The sequence below is a fragment of the Rhinolophus ferrumequinum genome, chromosome X (assembly GCF_004115265.2).
Source record: "Rhinolophus ferrumequinum isolate MPI-CBG mRhiFer1 chromosome X, mRhiFer1_v1.p, whole genome shotgun sequence".
Taxonomy (NCBI): domain Eukaryota; kingdom Metazoa; phylum Chordata; class Mammalia; order Chiroptera; family Rhinolophidae; genus Rhinolophus; species Rhinolophus ferrumequinum.
Window position 1 is genome coordinate 113,722,016 of NC_046284.1, and position 17,072 is coordinate 113,739,087.

The 17,072-nt window shown below is 38.9% G+C and overlaps 1 protein-coding gene across 6 annotated transcripts in view; it reads right to left on the reverse strand.

The window, feature by feature from the left end:
• REPS2 (RALBP1 associated Eps domain containing 2) overlaps nt 1–17,072 on the reverse strand; it is a 207,795-nt gene that overhangs the window by 10,068 nt on the left and 180,655 nt on the right. For all 6 annotated transcript variants that reach the window (XM_033109693.1, XM_033109675.1, XM_033109684.1 and 3 more), the window contains 2 exons: nt 16,742–16,887; nt 6,045–6,150 (listed from right to left, as the gene is read on the reverse strand). In XM_033109693.1, coding sequence (XP_032965584.1) covers nt 6,045–6,150; nt 16,742–16,887 — 252 coding nt within the window. The remainder of the gene's footprint in view (nt 1–6,044; nt 6,151–16,741; nt 16,888–17,072) is intronic.

Here is a 17,072-nt window from a genome sequence, read left to right on the forward strand (position 1 = left end):
TAGTGAGGTTTAAATCAAGGTTCATTTTTTTACATATGGAAGACCAATTATTACAAAACAATTTGTTAAAAAGACTATCCCTTCTCCATGAATTGATTTCATGCCTTTGTCAAAGATCAAATGGATGTATTCATGTGGTATATTTCAGGACTCTCTATCCTGCTCTACTGATCTATGCATGAAGTTTGATATTAAAACGATTCCTCCATATTGTCCATCTTTTTCAAATTTGTTTTAGCTATTCTAGTCCCTTGGCCCTTACATGTAAGTTAGAGGATTAGCTGGTCTATACCTACAAAAAGTCCTGCTGGGATTTTCACTGGTATTGCATTTAATCTATAGATTACTTTGGAGAAAACATCACTACTATGTTAAATCTTCCAATCCACAAATAGCAGATGCCTCTTCATTTATTTTGGTCTTCTTGGATTTCTTTTAGCAGCACTTTATAGTTTTCAGTATGCAGATCCTGTGTGTTTTGATTACTGTATAATACCTAAGTATACATTTGGGGGAGGGGGCAAGCCATTGTGAATGGTTATTTTTTTCAAATTTCCACTACCAGTTGTTCATTGCTTATATATAGGAATTATTGCTTTCTGTGTGTTGACTTTGTATTCTGTGACATTCATAAACTCAATTAGAAAATGAAATTTAAAAATACAATTCAATTTGCAAAAAAAATTTAATGCCACAAAAAATTCAATACCACAATTGATCATTTAAAATTCAATATCACAAAATACTGGGAATTTAACAAAAGATATGTAATACTTTGTATACTAAGAACCACTGACAGGAATTTTACAAAATCTAAATAAATGGAGAGATGCAGTCTGCTCACAGATTGGCAGACACAACATTGTTTAGATGTAAATTCTCCTTAAACTAGTCAATAGATTCAATGCAAACCCAGTCATAATCCTAGCAGGTTACTGAGTAGCAAAGGACACACCAATTCTAAAATTTACATGAATCAAAGGGCCCAAAATATTCAAAGGAATCTTGAAAGAAATCAGGTTGAAAAAGTTACGCTACCTGATTTCAAGACTTACTATAAAGCAACACTAATCAAGACTGCCTGGTACAGGTATAAGGATCAACAAATTGATTAATGGAACAGAATATAAACCCAGAAATAAAGCTATACTTATATGTTCATTACATTTTTCATAAGGGAACCAAAATAATCCAAGAGACTCACTCCAGCTTGCAGGTCACACACATAGGCTCAAAGTAAAGGGATGGAAAAGATATTTCATGAAGTAGACACCAAAAGATAACAGGGTTAGCTATACTTATACTGCACAATAGACTTTAAATGAAAACTGTAACAAGAGACAGAGAAGGTCATTATATTATGTGAAAAGAGTTAATTCATCAAGAAAACATAACAATCGTGAATAGATATGTACACAACATCACAGCACCTAAAGATATTAAGCAAATACTAACAGATCTGAAGGAAGAAATAGACAATATTAATAGGGGACTTCAATGGCCCACTGTCAACAATGAGTGTATCATCCAGACAGAAAATCAGTAAGGAAATGTTGGACTTGGACCATACTTTAAACCAAATGGACCTAACGGACATATACAAAACATTCCATCCAACAGTAGCAGAATACATATTCTTTTCAAGCACACATGAAACATTCTCCAGGATATATCATATGATAAGTCACAAAACAAATATTGGCAAATTTAAGAAGACTGAAATCACACCAAGTATCTTTTCCAACCATAATGTTATGTATGAAACTAGAAACCAATTAACAGGAGAAAAGTTAGAAAATTCACAGGTATGTGGAAATTAAACAACATACACCTGAACAAACAATGAGTCAAAAAAACAAATAAATAAAAAGGGAAATCAAAAAGAATACTGAAACAAAAGAAAATAGAAACACACCATACCAAAACAAATGGTCAACCAGTACTCAACACCACTAATTGTGAAAGAAATGCAAACCAAAACCACCATGAGATATCACCTCATACCTGTTAGAATGGTTATTATCAAAAAGACAAGAGATAAGTGTTGACAAGGACGCGAGGAAAAGGGAACCCTTGGCACTGTTGGTGGGTATATAAATTGGCAGAGCGACTACTAAAAAAACAATATGGATGCTCCTCAAAAAACAAAAAACTATCACATAATCCAGCAATCCTATTTCTAGGTATATATCAAAGGAAATGAAATCAAGACCTCAGAGGGATATCTGCATGTCCATGTTCATGGCAGCATTATTTACAATAACCAAGATGTGGAGGTAACCTGGCTGTCCATCAATGGATGAATGGATAAAGAGAGGTGTACATGAGGTCTGACAATTAAGTTCACGAGCTTGTAGCAATGATGTTGATAACCTTTTTTTGATATCAGAGGGATTATTCATTACGAATTTGTACCAACTGGACAGTTAACCAAGTTTACTATTTGGAAGGGCTGAAAAGGCTGCGTAAAAAAGTTAGACAACCTGAACTTTTCTCCAACAATTCATGGCTCTTGCCTCACGACAATGCACCAGCTCACACAGCAGCGTCTGGGAGGGAGATTTTAGCCAGTAAACAAATAACTATTGGAACACCCTCCCTACTCAGCTGACCTGGCCCCCAAAGACTTCTTTCTTTACCCGAAGAGAAAGGAAATATTGGAAAGAAGACATTTTGATGACATTCAGGACATCAAGGGTTATATGATGACAGCTCTGATGGCCATTCCAGAAAACCAGTTCCAAAATTGCTTGGACTAGGCGCTGGTGTCGGTACATAGCTTCCCAAGGGGAGTACTTCGAAGGTGACCGCAGTGATATTCAGCAATAAGGTATGTAGCACTTTTTCTAGGGTGAGTTCACGAACTTAATTGTCTGACTTCGTATATATAAAATGGAGTATTACTCAGCCATAATAAAACAATGAAATCTTGCCATCTGCAACAACATGGATGGACCTAGAGGGTACTGTGCTGAGTGAAGTAAGTCAGACAAAGAAAGACAAATGCCATATGATTTCACTTACATGTGGAATCTAAAGAACAAACTAAATAAACAAACAAAACAGAAACAGAAACAAACTCATAGATACAGAGAGCACTTTGAAGGTTGCCAGATAGGAGGCGGGTTAGGTGGTGGGTGAAAAAGAAGGAGGGGTTAAGAAGTACACATTGGTAGTTACAAAACAGTCATGGGGATGTAAAGTACAACATAGGGAATATAGTCAATAATATTGTAATAACTATGTATGGTGTCAGATGGGTACTAGGTTTATCGGGGTGATGACTTTGTAAGTTATATAAATGTCTAATCACTATGTTGTACACCTAGTTGTAATCACTATGTTGTACACCTAGAAAGTAGTATAATATTGTATGCCAACTGTAATTGAAAAATACTTATTTTAAAAAGAGAAATACAATAAATTACACTTTATCAAAATTAAAAACTTCTATTTATGAAAAGATACAGTTAAGAAAATGAACAGGTAAAACAAAGACTGGAAGAAAACATTCATAAAGCATACATCTGACAAAGGACTGGTAACCAAGATAATATAAAAAGCATCTACCTACAACTCCACACACACACAAAAGACTAAAAACTCAATTTAAAAAATGGCCCCAAATTTTAAAAAGCACTTCATAAAAAAAAATATATGACAGGTAAATAATCACATAGAAAAGTGCTCAACGTAAGCATCAAAGAGATGCAAAATAAAAAATAAATCACCACAAGACTGGCTAAAATTAAAAGAATAATACCAAATGTTGGCGAGGATGTGGAACAATTGGAACACTCATACATTAGTGGGGGCAGTACAAAGTGCTACAGCTACTTTGGAAAGAGCTCTAGCAGTTTTAATAAAACGAATCACACAAGTCACCATATTATAATATCCACTAATCCTAATCCTAGGTATTTACCCCAGAGAAATGAGAATGTATTCCACACAAAGACTTATTCAAGAACGCACTTTTATACAAAATAGCCAAAAACTGGAAACAGCTCACGTGTCCATTAATGGGAGAATTGATAACCAAATTGTGGCATATTCCCTCAACAGAATACTCAGCAATAAAAAGGAGCAGATTGCTGACACATGCAACACTGTAAGTGAATTTCAAAAACATAACACTAAGTAAAAAGTTTTACACAAAAGTACATGTTAGAGGACAGCATTTCCATAAAGTTATAGAATAGGCAACACAATGCCATCAAAAATTTAGAAGAGTGGTTACCTCAGTGCGAATGGGGCAGGAAATGACTGGGAAGGAGCAAGAGGGAGCTTCCCGGAATGATGGGAATGTTCTATATCCTGAAAGGCATTTGGGTTTCGTAAGTGTACGCGTTTGTTAAAAACCCAGCAAACGTACCCGCAAGATTTGTGCATTCATTGTATGCAAAATTTACATCATAAGAAAAACCTGTAAAAATACTGAACTCTAGTAAATGATATGCATGCTAGAATATTTAGAGGACATGCACAGATGTCTTCAATTTATTTGGAAATATGTTGAAAATAAGATGGACTGATGGACAAGAAGGATGGATAAAGGAATAGATAGGTGATAAAACAAGTACAGGAAAATGTTAATGGTAGAACCAAAGTGGTGGCTATCAAAGTATTTACTGTATGATGGTTTCAACTTTCTTGTATGCTTGAAAATATACATAATGAAATACTGGGGCAAAGGTTGGGGGATGGGTAACAAAAGAGAAATCGAAGAAGGAAGAGACAGCAGAGAATGCTAAGGAGGAAGCACTGGTGAAGGAGAGCCAAGTCTAGTTTCCCACATGTCAGTTAGAAAAGTAACTTCAGAGGAGGGAATGGCCAATTGCATAGATAATTCTGAATTCAAATAATAATAAAACAGGCCCATTGGAATTGGCCATTGAGAGGGGTGTGAGTGGTGGAGAGTGAAGCCACACTGAAATGGAGGGAGTGAAAACTGTTGGTGAGGAAGCAGAGATGGGAAATAAAAAGAACTACTAAGAATCGTGGCTGTGAAGAAGACCAGAGGTCAGCATTAGCTGCACAGGATGTGGAGTCACGATGAGGGACACTACCAGAGCGTGTGCACACGTGGATGGAAATGACCCAGTAGAGATCAGGGGAGGGGACACAGTGTGCAGAACTGTGTTCCCTAAAAAGATATGTTTAAGTCCTAACCTCCAGTGCCTGTGAATGTGACCTTACATGGACATAGGATCTTTGAGGATGTAATTTGGTTAAAATAAAGTTACACTAGATTAGGCCAGGCCCTAATCCAATGACATGTGTCCTTATAAGAAGAGGACACAATAAGAAGAGGAATTTGGACAGAGAGAGACACAGAAAGAAAGCCCTGGGGGAGCGAAGGCGGAGACTGGAGTGACGCGTCTACAAGCCAAGGAATGAACGCCAAGCTGCCCGCCACCAGCAGACCCTGGGAAGACGAGAGGCAGCATCCGCCCGACAGCCCTCGGAGGGACACGTGGCTGTGCTGACACCCGATTTCAGACTTTCAGCCTCCAGAGCTCGGAGACCACCGAGTGTAGTACTGTTGTGGCAGCCCTGGAAAGCTGATACACGGAAGACTAATAGTGAAGAGAAACAGGCAATAAAGACGGGTGACGTCCTCAACAAGGTGATCTGGCACCATTTCCAAGATATCAGGGGAGGAGGCAGCCTTTGATAGTATCAGAGCCAACCTCTTCCACTGAAATAAGTATGGCGTCATTCAGGGCAGACCTAAACAATTAAGGGTTTACCCAGACGCTTGGGACAAGAAAAAATGCTTCAAACAGCCTTTGTAATAGAGTCTCTGCTCTTTAATTGACACACAATATGCAGTCCACATATTAGTCACTAGTCTTCCACTAAGCACCCAAGAACCAACCCATGACACTTAAGTACAGCAATGCTCTGCCCTCCAAAGGAGTCTGAGAACAAAGAGGCAAGTCTCACCAAGAGGAATAGAACCAGATGCTCGGCCAATGGTCAAAACAGAACAAAACAACCAGGTGGAAAGCCTGACAATCCCACTTTGGGAAGCCCCTTACCTTGAGCTGCTGCTGGAGTTCACTGTTCAACCGAGCCAGCACCGCATTCGCCTCTTTATTTTTGCGGATAGCAGTTTGAATAGCCTTCTTCTGCTTGGAAGACTGTCTACAAAAAGGTACAAAGAGTTCAGTGAAACAGAACTTAGAGGTCTGGACCCTGGACCCTTGTCAGAAATCTCTGATTCATGAGAAGTGCTCAACTAACAAGGGTCTAACGTCATAGGGCTCCACAAATAAAACCATACATTTGCAAGCAGGCAGGCAGGCACACACCAAAAGAAACAAATTTGTTGGGATGAATTATTTACACTTGAAGTAATTCCCATTTTGTAACTTGAAGAAAAGTTGTGAATTGGGCCTTTTCGAACACTTTGCATTCCCTTTATTCCAAGACATTTTAATAAATATTTCTTCCTGGCAAACCACATTAACTGGAATGCCCTTTTTGGGTAAGCATTAATGGCATTTAAGAGACCTGCAGGTGGCCCCTGTGGACAAGTCTGAAGGAAAAAAAGTAGAAGAACATTCTCTTTAGCAAAGATCCTGCATTAACTGAGCCAACCTACAGAACTCTCCGGTACTCCTTCATTATTAGGCATGAGTGCCTGAGTGTGTATGTGTGTGAGCCTGCACATACATCTGTAGCACTTGAGAAATACACAGAAATGTTTTAATACTACTATTCCCAAATAGAGTCAATAGTAAATTCACAGAAAACGTTTAAGTAGGGTGACCATATGTCCCACTTTGCCCATTACAGTCCCCGCCTACACAACTTGCCTGGCCCTAATTATTCTTAGCACCCTTTTTACCCCCCTCGAAACTGTCCATAGTTTGGATAAAAAATCAACATGGTTGTATGACCTACAACCTTATATCCTACAGCAAGAAATACTGAATTCTCAGAGCAAAATGGCAATTTAAATTCCCCTAGAAAAACACACATATTTGTAATCACTGGGAGATGGGTTCTAGGCCAGAGCAACGGAACTGGAATGCACTGTCCCCACTGTAGAGATCTGATTAATATTCAGAGAATATACTCTATGCTAGCCACTCTACTAATCTGTAGAAGACATACATATTCCCTTCCCCAACAAATTTAAAGATTATTTTTTTAAATCTACTTAAAATCTACTTTTAAAAATGCATAAACTGGATTTTGGTTTCAGGACACACTTCTCTCTATTCCTCCTATTAAGTATGTACAGTTAAAACCCTGGACATAATGTGTAAAACAAACATAAGATGACTCCAAAAAATGGAATGAAGACAGCAAACCAACTAGGGAACTTGGCACCCAGGGAAACATATAACAGTGAATGCTCTGGGTTTTCATTTTTGCTTCATAGATGGACAATAGAGAAGTTGGCAATCCATAAATGCCAATGAGGGCAGACCAAAAAACTTCTCCCAAAATCCTGCTCTCCAATCAAAGAACTTGGAAAGAGGCAGCCTAGCAAGACAGAAAGTGGACACAATATCCCTCTTGAATATAGATGCAAACTCTTTTAACAAAATATCAGCAAATATAATTCAGCTACATATATCATGACCAAGAGGAGTTCATTCCAAAGATGCAAGACTGATTCAATATTCAAAAATCAATCAACGTAATCCACCATCTTAACAGGTGAAAGAAGAAAAATCACACGACCATATCAATTGATGTAGAAAAAGCACCTGATAACACTCAACACCCATTCATGATAAAAACTCAGAAAACTATGAATAGAGGTGAACTTCCTCAACCTGATAAAGAATCTCTGCAAAAAAATCTACAGCTAACATATTTAATGAAAAACAGTGTTTTCCTTCCTAAGATTAGGAGGAACAAAACAAGAATTTCTACTCTCATCACTATTTTCAACAAAGTGCTGGAAGTGCTAGCCAGCACAATAATGTGAGAAAGGGAAATAAAAGGCACACATCTTGAAAAGGAAGAAATGGAATTATCCGTATTTGCAGATGACATGAAGGTCTATGTAGAAAATCCCAAGGAATCTACAAAAAGACTCCTACAACTAATAAGTTATTTCAGATGTATAGAAGTGAGTTTGTAGGATAGAAGATTAATATACAATCATTAATGGTATTTCAACATAATAACATTTGGAAATCAGAATAAAAAATGATATCATTTACAAAGATTCAAACTGAGATCCTTAGATATATCAAAACACATACAGAATTCACATGCTGAAAACTATACAACACTGATAAAAAGAAATAAGATCTAAATAAATGGAGAAATAAATCATGAGGTGTGATCACAAATACAGTGAATGCTTAAATAAAAGAATTACAGTAAAAGACACATTGCTATTAATCCCCCTCAAAATACTCCCCCTCACTTCAAACACACTTATCCCACCTTTCTTGCCACTTTCTGAAGCAGTTCTGGCAGTCCTCTTTCATGAGTGTCTTTAGTTGCGCTGTCGTGGCTGCCTCGATGTCCTGAATCGATTCAAAACATTTACCTTTCATGGTCATTTTGACTTTGGGGAAGAGCCAGAGTTCGCAACATGCCAGATCCAGTGAATAAAGGTGGATGAGGACACACTATAATGTTTTTGTTTTACAGAAATTGCCATACCAGAAGCAATGTGTGACACGGAGACTTTCTGTTGTGATCACAAAATACAGTGAATGCTGCTGCTGAGTGCCATCCAACGGAAAGGCAGGGACCTTCAACATGGGAAATGGCACGATGAACCTTAGTTAACAAGTGACAAGTTTCAGCTTGTTTGGTGCAGTCAGTTGGGTGTGAACTATGGTTGAGAGAAGGTGTGTTTTAAAGTGTGCTATAAATCATCCTCCATCATGACAACGTTCTGTGTCACACATTGCTTCTGGTATACGGCAATTTCTGTCAAATAAAAACATTACGGTGTGTCCTCATCCACCTTATTCACTGGAGCTGGCACCGTGTGACTCCTGACTCTTTCCTAAAGTCAAAATGACCGTGAAAGGTAAACCTTTTGAATGGATTCAGGACATTGAAGCAGCCACGACAGTGCAACTAAAGACACTCATGAAAGAGGACTTCCAGAACTGCTTCAGACAGTGGCAAGAACGATGGGATAAGTGTGTTCGAAGCGAGGGGGAGTATTTAAAGGGGAATTAAGGGCAATGTATCTTTTACTGTAATAAATTTTTTAATTTAAACATTCACCATATTGTTCGATCACACCTCATATTCATGGATTGGAAGATTCAACATACTAAAGACGTCAACTCTCCCCAGATTGATAGAAAGGTTTATTACAATTTCTGTCGAAATCTTAGCAAGATTTTCTATAATTCAAGACAAAATTATTCTAAAATTTATAATGAAGTCAAAGGAATTAGAATAGCTGAAACAATTTTGAAAAATAACAAAGTGGGAGAAGAAATAGAAGATTTATATACAGGTATAGTATCAAGCAATGTAGACAGTAACCACAACTGTGTGGTATTGGCAGAGGGAAAGACACATACGTAGATCAATGGAAGACAACAGAGAACCCAGAAACAGACTCACATTAGTACAGTCAGCTTATTTTTGACAGAGGTTCAAAAGCAAGTCAATGGAGAAAGAATAGCCTTTTTCAGCCAACAGTGCTGAAGCAATTCAACATCCATAGACAAAAAAAGAACCTTGACCCAAACCTCACATCTTATATAAAAACACAAATGGACCACCAATTTAAAGGTAGAGTGTAAAATTATAAAAACTTTTAGAAGAAAACATAAAAGAAAATCTTCAGTACCTAGGGCTTGCTGAAGAGCTTTTCGATGCAACACGAAAAGCACAAGCCATACAAGAAAAAAAAAATCAATAAGTTGGACTTCATCAAAATTTTTAAAAATCTTGCTCTGTGAGACTCCATTAAGAGTATAAAAAAGACAGGCCACAGACTGGGAGAAAATATGTGCAAACCACAGATAAGACAATTGATTTGTATTTAGAATATATAAAGAACTCCCAAACTCAACAGTAAAAAGAAAAAAAATTCAATTAGAAAATGGGCAAAGGACATGAAGATACATGTCACCAAAAAGGATATACGATGGTAAATACACACATGATAAAATGTTCAACATTACTAGCCATTAGAGAAAGACCACAATGGGACAGCACTACACACTCATTAGAACAGCTAAAGCAAAATAAAAAAATAGTGACAATACCAAATGCTGGCAAGGATGTGGAGAAACTGAATCTCTCAAACATTGCTGGTGGGAACATAAAATGGTACAGCCATTTTGGAAAGCGACTTGGCAGTTTCTTTAGAAAACAAACCTGGATCAGCAATCACATTCCTGGATATTTATCCCAGAGAAATGAAAACTTAGGTATACCCAAGACCCTGTACACAGATGCTCACAGCAGCTTTATTTGTAACACTCAACAACTAGATATAACCAAAATGTCTCCAAACAGGTGAATGGCTAAAAGAACTGTGGTACATCCATGCAATACAATACTGCTTTGCAGTACTGATTGAGATACATAAAGACTTGGATGCATGTCAAGGGTATTATACCAGGTGAAAAAAGCCAAACTCAAAAGGTCACATGCTGTGTGATTCTATTTATATCACATTCTTAAAATGACAAAATTGTAGAGACAGAAAACAGGTCAGTTATTGCCAGGGGTAAGGAATGGTAGGGAAGAGAGGGTAGGTGTGACTCCTGTATCTTCATAACAGTGCTGGCTACAAGAGTCTACACATGTGAAAAATAACACAGAACTATAGTTGACCCTTCAACAACACAGTTTTGAACTGCATGGGTCCACTTACATGCAGATTTTTTTCAATAAACACCTGTACTGTTTTTGATCCACGGTTGGGAGTCAACGGATGCAGAGGGCTGACTATATGCATTGATTGACCCATTTTATTTATTTAATTTTTTAATTTTTTTTAAATTAAAATTATTGGTGTAACAATGGTTAGTAAAGTTACATAGGTTTCAGGTGTACAATTCTGTAATACATCATCTATATCTCATGTTGTGTGTTCACCACCCAGAGTCAGTTCTCCTTCCATCACCATATATTAGATGCCGTTTACCCTCTTCTACCACCCCACCCCGACCCTCTGGTAACCACTAAACTATTGGACTGACCTATTTTATATACGGGACTTGACCAACTATGAATTTTGGTATTTGCAGGGTGTCCTGGCACCAATCTCCGGCAGATACCTAGGGACAACTAAGTTTTGGGGGAGTAAAAACTTATACATGGATTTTTCAACTGCATGGAGGTTTGTGACCCTAACTCCTATGTTGCTCAAGGGCCAACTGCATACACATACACTTTCCCAGTGCCAAATTCGTGGTTTTGCTATTATCTATAGTTAGGTAAAATGTAATCATTGGGAGAAACTAGGTGAAAGATACACAGTACTTCTTTATACTATTTCTGTAATTTTCTTTGAATCTATACTCAAAATTAAAAAAACAAACGACCAACTTTGTTGCTAAGAACTGGATGCCCCTTCTTAAACTACTACCACACTGTGTGTGCCCAGCTTATAAAAGTTTCTCCCTTCTCTGGGAACTGTCTTCATTCCCTTCCCCCTCCTCCACAGGGATGGGCTCCTGGCAGGCAGCCCTATTTGCTGTAAGGAAACCTCCTCTCTATTTTCACACTTGCATGGATGCTGGCTCATGCTGAGCTGACCACATTCTCTCTCCCAGGGATGTGAGTTATGGCTAAGAGTTCAGTCCAGCCTGGCCCTGCAGTGTGAGAATGTAAGCCATGGAGCTGAAGGTGGTCAAGAAGTCATCATAGATAAAAATGACAAAAAACTCTCTAAGAAAATTAAGAAGAATCAGAAGGAGCCCCAAAAGGTTTACAATCATCTCTTCAGTCCATTCCTGCCACCAGTTTCCATGAGTCACCCCTATATCCTTATAATGAAGTACATGGTTTTGCTACCTCAAGTTGCTTTTTATTATTTGCAACCACAGGAGCCCTAAATAATGCAAAGAGAGGATTAGGCCCAGCATACCTCTGAAGGGTTCAGCAAAGGCTAGCTTGCCTTACCCTCTTTAAAGTGCTTCTAGAGTTTGCCTGTTCATATTCTCCTAATATTGCTATTCACTGTTCCAGGCTGGGGTCTAACCAGCCTGATTTCCAAGGAGGAAGATAAAGGAATAACAGTTCAGCAGACATTAATCTTGCACAGTTCTGTTGCTTATTATGCTATCGATTTAGAATTGCAGCACTTGGAGGCACCGTTCCACTCAAGGTTTTGTGGCAGAGTATCCTCAAAAGCCTATTCTTATTTTCAGTTGCATATCATCCTGAGTGTGAGCTAGGCACATGGCCATCCAGCTAGAAATGACATTTCCCTGTTTCCCTTGCAGGTAGGTAAGGCCGTATGACAAAGTTTGGGCCAAAGGGATCAGAGAGAAGTGATGTGTGCCCCTTACGAGCCATGCCCTGAAAAGTAATCCGTTTTCTCTCCATTTGTTCCTTCTCTTTTCCTGGGGCGGGGAGCCGGAACATGTTCATGGAGAGACATCTTCTACCATATGGATACAGGCAACCCCCACGGGGATCCAGAACAAGAAGACAGAAGGTACCTGGGTTCCTTGAAAAAGCTACCCTATGCTTCTGGAACACTCATCAACTCAGACTTTTACATTCAAAATAAGTTAATTTCTATGTTATTTGAGCAATTGTTACCTGGTTTTTGTTCAAGCAGTTAAACTAATATTTGAAAGAATATAAACTGGGGTCTCTAGATGAGAAAAATCTTTTTAACCTTCACCGTGGGCCTTGGTTTCTCACAAGGAATTCTGAGTACAGCTTCTATGCACTGAACTTGTATTGCCTTTTCTCTACTTGAAAATGGTAGGCTTTCATTTGAGATGCCAATCATGGACCCCACAGACATTCTAGTACTGCCAAACGTGACCCCAGGCACATAACGAACACCATGCAGGTGAGCAGACAGTGGCTATGGGGCACGCCCTGGGGCAGTACAGGACACCTCCCTGTAACCTTGTCTGAGGTTACAGAGAAGAGCAGAAGCCAGAGAGGCCGGCATAGGCTCAGCCGTACTACTGTCACACAACATCCTCTATCTCCAGACTGCACAGACCATTCTATTTTCCCAAAGTGCATCCAAAGCAAATACACGAGATGTGGGGGGAAACCAACTAAACCAAATTATTTTTATGAAAACCCACTTTTGTTCCTATGGGAAGCTCATTAATGACGATACAATCTGAGAGCTGTTTATTACTTATAACCTGGACTCAGCAGCTCACTTGGAAGGAACATTTTATTAGTTGCTTTGCCCTAAATGGAGTAGACAATAATTACATCTGAAGGAGAATTTGTTTCTTATCATAGGCCAGTTCTGATGCTCGTTTCCCAAAGAGCTGATGACCCTTTTTTAGCCTTTCTTAACCAGTGTTCTGTTAGAGAATTAAGAAAATGACTTGTGACTCTTTTCTCAATTTCCCCAAAGATAACACATAGTAGAGATGACTCTAGATCAGGGGTGTCCAAACTTTTTTCAACGTTTTTCACCAAGGGCCATATGCGATAAAATACACAAACAGCCGGGCCACTCACTCGAAGTGAAGTACATAGTACCTCACCTGGTTTATTTAAGTAAACTAAATATATTTTTGGAATTTGCTGCAGGCCAATTAACAATGGATTGTGGGCCGCAGTTTGAACACCCCTGCTCTAGATGAACAGAAGAAAGGTTAACTTACTATAGACAATGGATGTCTAAGGGCTTCAGAGCTTAATTCTCTCCTAGAACCCTGGTTGAGAAAGGACCGTATAGACTAACCACCATGTGTCTGGCTGGCTGTCTCTTCAGGGATTAAAACGTTATGAATCCTAACTTGCTTCTTATCACTCCAAAATAAAGTGGTCTGTGGATTAAAATAAGTTATATGAAGTTCCCTGATTCCAAAGCTTACATCCCTGCCATTTTAGCACGATTTGTGTTGCTTGTGGGTGCTGGTCTCTCAGCCTGACACCATGTGGTTACTTACCTAGTGACAGAGTATCATGGTGAGGGACAGTCACCAAATTGGCAGATAAATATCTCCTTTCAACAAATGGTGCTGGGACAACTGGATATCCACATGCAAAAGAATGAAGTTGTACCCCTTCCTCATACTATACACACACAAAAATGAACTCAAAATAGACCATAGGCTTCAATCTAAGACCTAAAACTATAAAACTTTTAGAAGCAAACACAGGAACAAATCTTCATAAACTTGGGTTAGGCATTGGTTTCCTAGATATGACACCAAAAGTACAAGCAACAAAGAAAAAAATTGATAAGTTGGACTTCATCAAAATTTAAAACTTTTGTATTGCAAATAATACCGTCAAGAAAGTGAAAACACGACATACAGAATGGCAGAAAATAACTGCAAATCATATACTGACAAAGGACTTGTATCTATAATATGTAAAGAACTCATAACTAAAAATAAAGATAAACAATCCAAGTACGAATGGGCAAAGGATCTGAATAGACATTTCTCCAAAGAAGATATACAAATAGCCAATAAGCACATGAAAAGATGCTCAACATCCTTAGTCATCATGAAAATGCAAATCAAAACCATGAGATACACTTTATACCCTCTAGGATGGCTATAATTTAAAAAAAACAGATAATAATAAGTATTGGCAAGGACGATAAATTGGAACTAATACATACATTACTAGCAGGATTGTAAAATGCTGCAGCCACTGAGAAAAACAGTTTGGCAGGTCCTTAAACTGTAAAACATAGACTTACCGTAAGGGCCAGCAATCCCACTCCTAGGTATATACTCAAGACAACTGAAAATGTAAGTCCACACAAGAACTTGTACACAAATGGTACAGCAGCATCATTCGTAATAGCAGAAAAAGTAGAAACAACCCAAATGGTCATCAACTGATGAATAGATGACTAAAATGTGGTCTATCCATACAATGGGCCATTATTCAGCAGTAAAAAGTTAAGTTCTGATTCAGGCTATAACATGGATGGACCCTGAAAACACTATGCTAAATCAAAGAACACAAAAGGCCACATGTATGATTCCATTTACACGAAATAGCCAGAAGAGGCAAATCTATAAAGACAGAAAGCACTAGATTAGTAGTTGCGTAGGATTTGGGGGAAGAAAGAATGGAAAGTGACTGCTAATGGGCACAGAATTTGTTTTCAGGGTGATGAAAATGTTTGAAAATTAGATTGTGGTAATGGTTGCACAGCTTTGTGAATATACTAAAAATCTCTGAACTGTACACTTAAAAGGGTGAATTGTATGCTATGTGAACTATATCTTCATAGAGCTGTTAAAAACAGATGAAGAAAAGAAAATGAAAAAGATCTCTGCGTGAACTCGGCCAGCTGCCCTGCCAATCCACTTTGGAGGATGTTGCAGCCTCCACTAACTAACTAGCATTCATGTGAAGCAGAGATTAAAGTGCAAAGCTGGGGTAGAACAGGCAAGTTTAGCCATCTTTATCTCTGATAAAGATCTATCCTCTAGGCTTGAGGGTGGCTGGCAGATGACCATTAAGGACAAAATCTACTTCCTTTATGCACTGACAGCACCAGGGAACTGTCCATTCGGAAAAACCAAAACCAAAAGCAGCGTCTAAAGAAGAGTGCTGCCCAGATTCAGAATGGGGCTTTGGCTTCAAAGGCAAGCTGCACCCACAGAACCTGTTGCTTTTCTTTCCATCACCGTGTAAGCAGGAGAAAACCCACAGCAGCCACTGAGATTGCAAGGCCCCTAGAGCAGTGTCATGATGTATCTTGACCATTTACATTAGTGGCCAGTTGGGCTCACTTGAAGTCATGCACAGCAGGTTTCTGCCCTCAACACCTGGCTCAATTTCACGACAGGGAAACTGAGGCAAGTGATCGCCCTTCTTAAAGCCAAAGCCTTCTGCAGAAAGATGGTTTGTCCAGAGCATTGCTCTCGGTCCCTGCCCCCTCCAATGTCTGTTATAGCTGGTTACATAGATATCTTGGAGGCTCTGTAGGTGACCATTCTGTGCTGAGATGATAAACAACAGAAACTCTTCATGGGGATTGAAAAGATCACAGGGATGTAAAATATAGAATAGGGAATAGAGTCAATAACATCGCAATAACTATGTACGGTGACAGATGGGTACTACACTTACGGGGTGATCACTTTGTAAGGAATATAAATGTTGAATCCCTATGTGGCACACCTGAAACTAATATAAAACTATATGTCGATTATAATTAAAAATCAATTAATTAAAAAAATTACATGCCATGTCTATGAAAGTTGGGTCTGAGGGTCATGAACCTAGCCAGTTGCCCGAGGGAAACATCAGGTAACACAGGCAAGGAGGGAAAACTGACACTTACATCACTGTCTTCTTCCCAAGAAAATGACAGCCAGCACAAGACAGAAATCAGAAGGAGAGGAAGAGGAGAAATCCAACCAAACCAAAACACACCACGGCCTTGTCCTGGCTTGTCCCTTGGGTCAGGATAAGTCCCACAGCTTAGAAAGCCTCTTTCTATGTGACTTGGAAAATATAACCCTATCATATAGATGAGGAAGGTAAGACTACAATCATAAAAACATGCCTGTTTATGGGTATGAGTGTAAAGTAAACATGTACATGAAGATGTAAAACCAAGTCTCCAACCCTGCTCTCACTTATCTGTTCTACTTACTTTTGGACTGTTGGATGGGGTTTCACGGCTCCCACAGAAGCTGGCCCGCCAACGGTGGTAGACGCCTCTTGGTTTTCTGTAGCTTGATTTTCAGGTCGTAGTTTCCTACGGATAGGCTTTGATGGGGGCTGAGAGTGTGTCACATCCTGCAGATTACAAACAAAATGAAAAACGCAAAAAGCTGAAAAAGGCAATGCTCTCCCCCATCATGCCAATGCCCTCTGTTCCTCTAAGCCCATCCCCAAGGGCAAGCATGTGCTCTATTCAAACTCCACACTCGACTATTCATGGCTCAGCAAGAACTGGAGGGACAGGGCGTGAGATTCCAGGG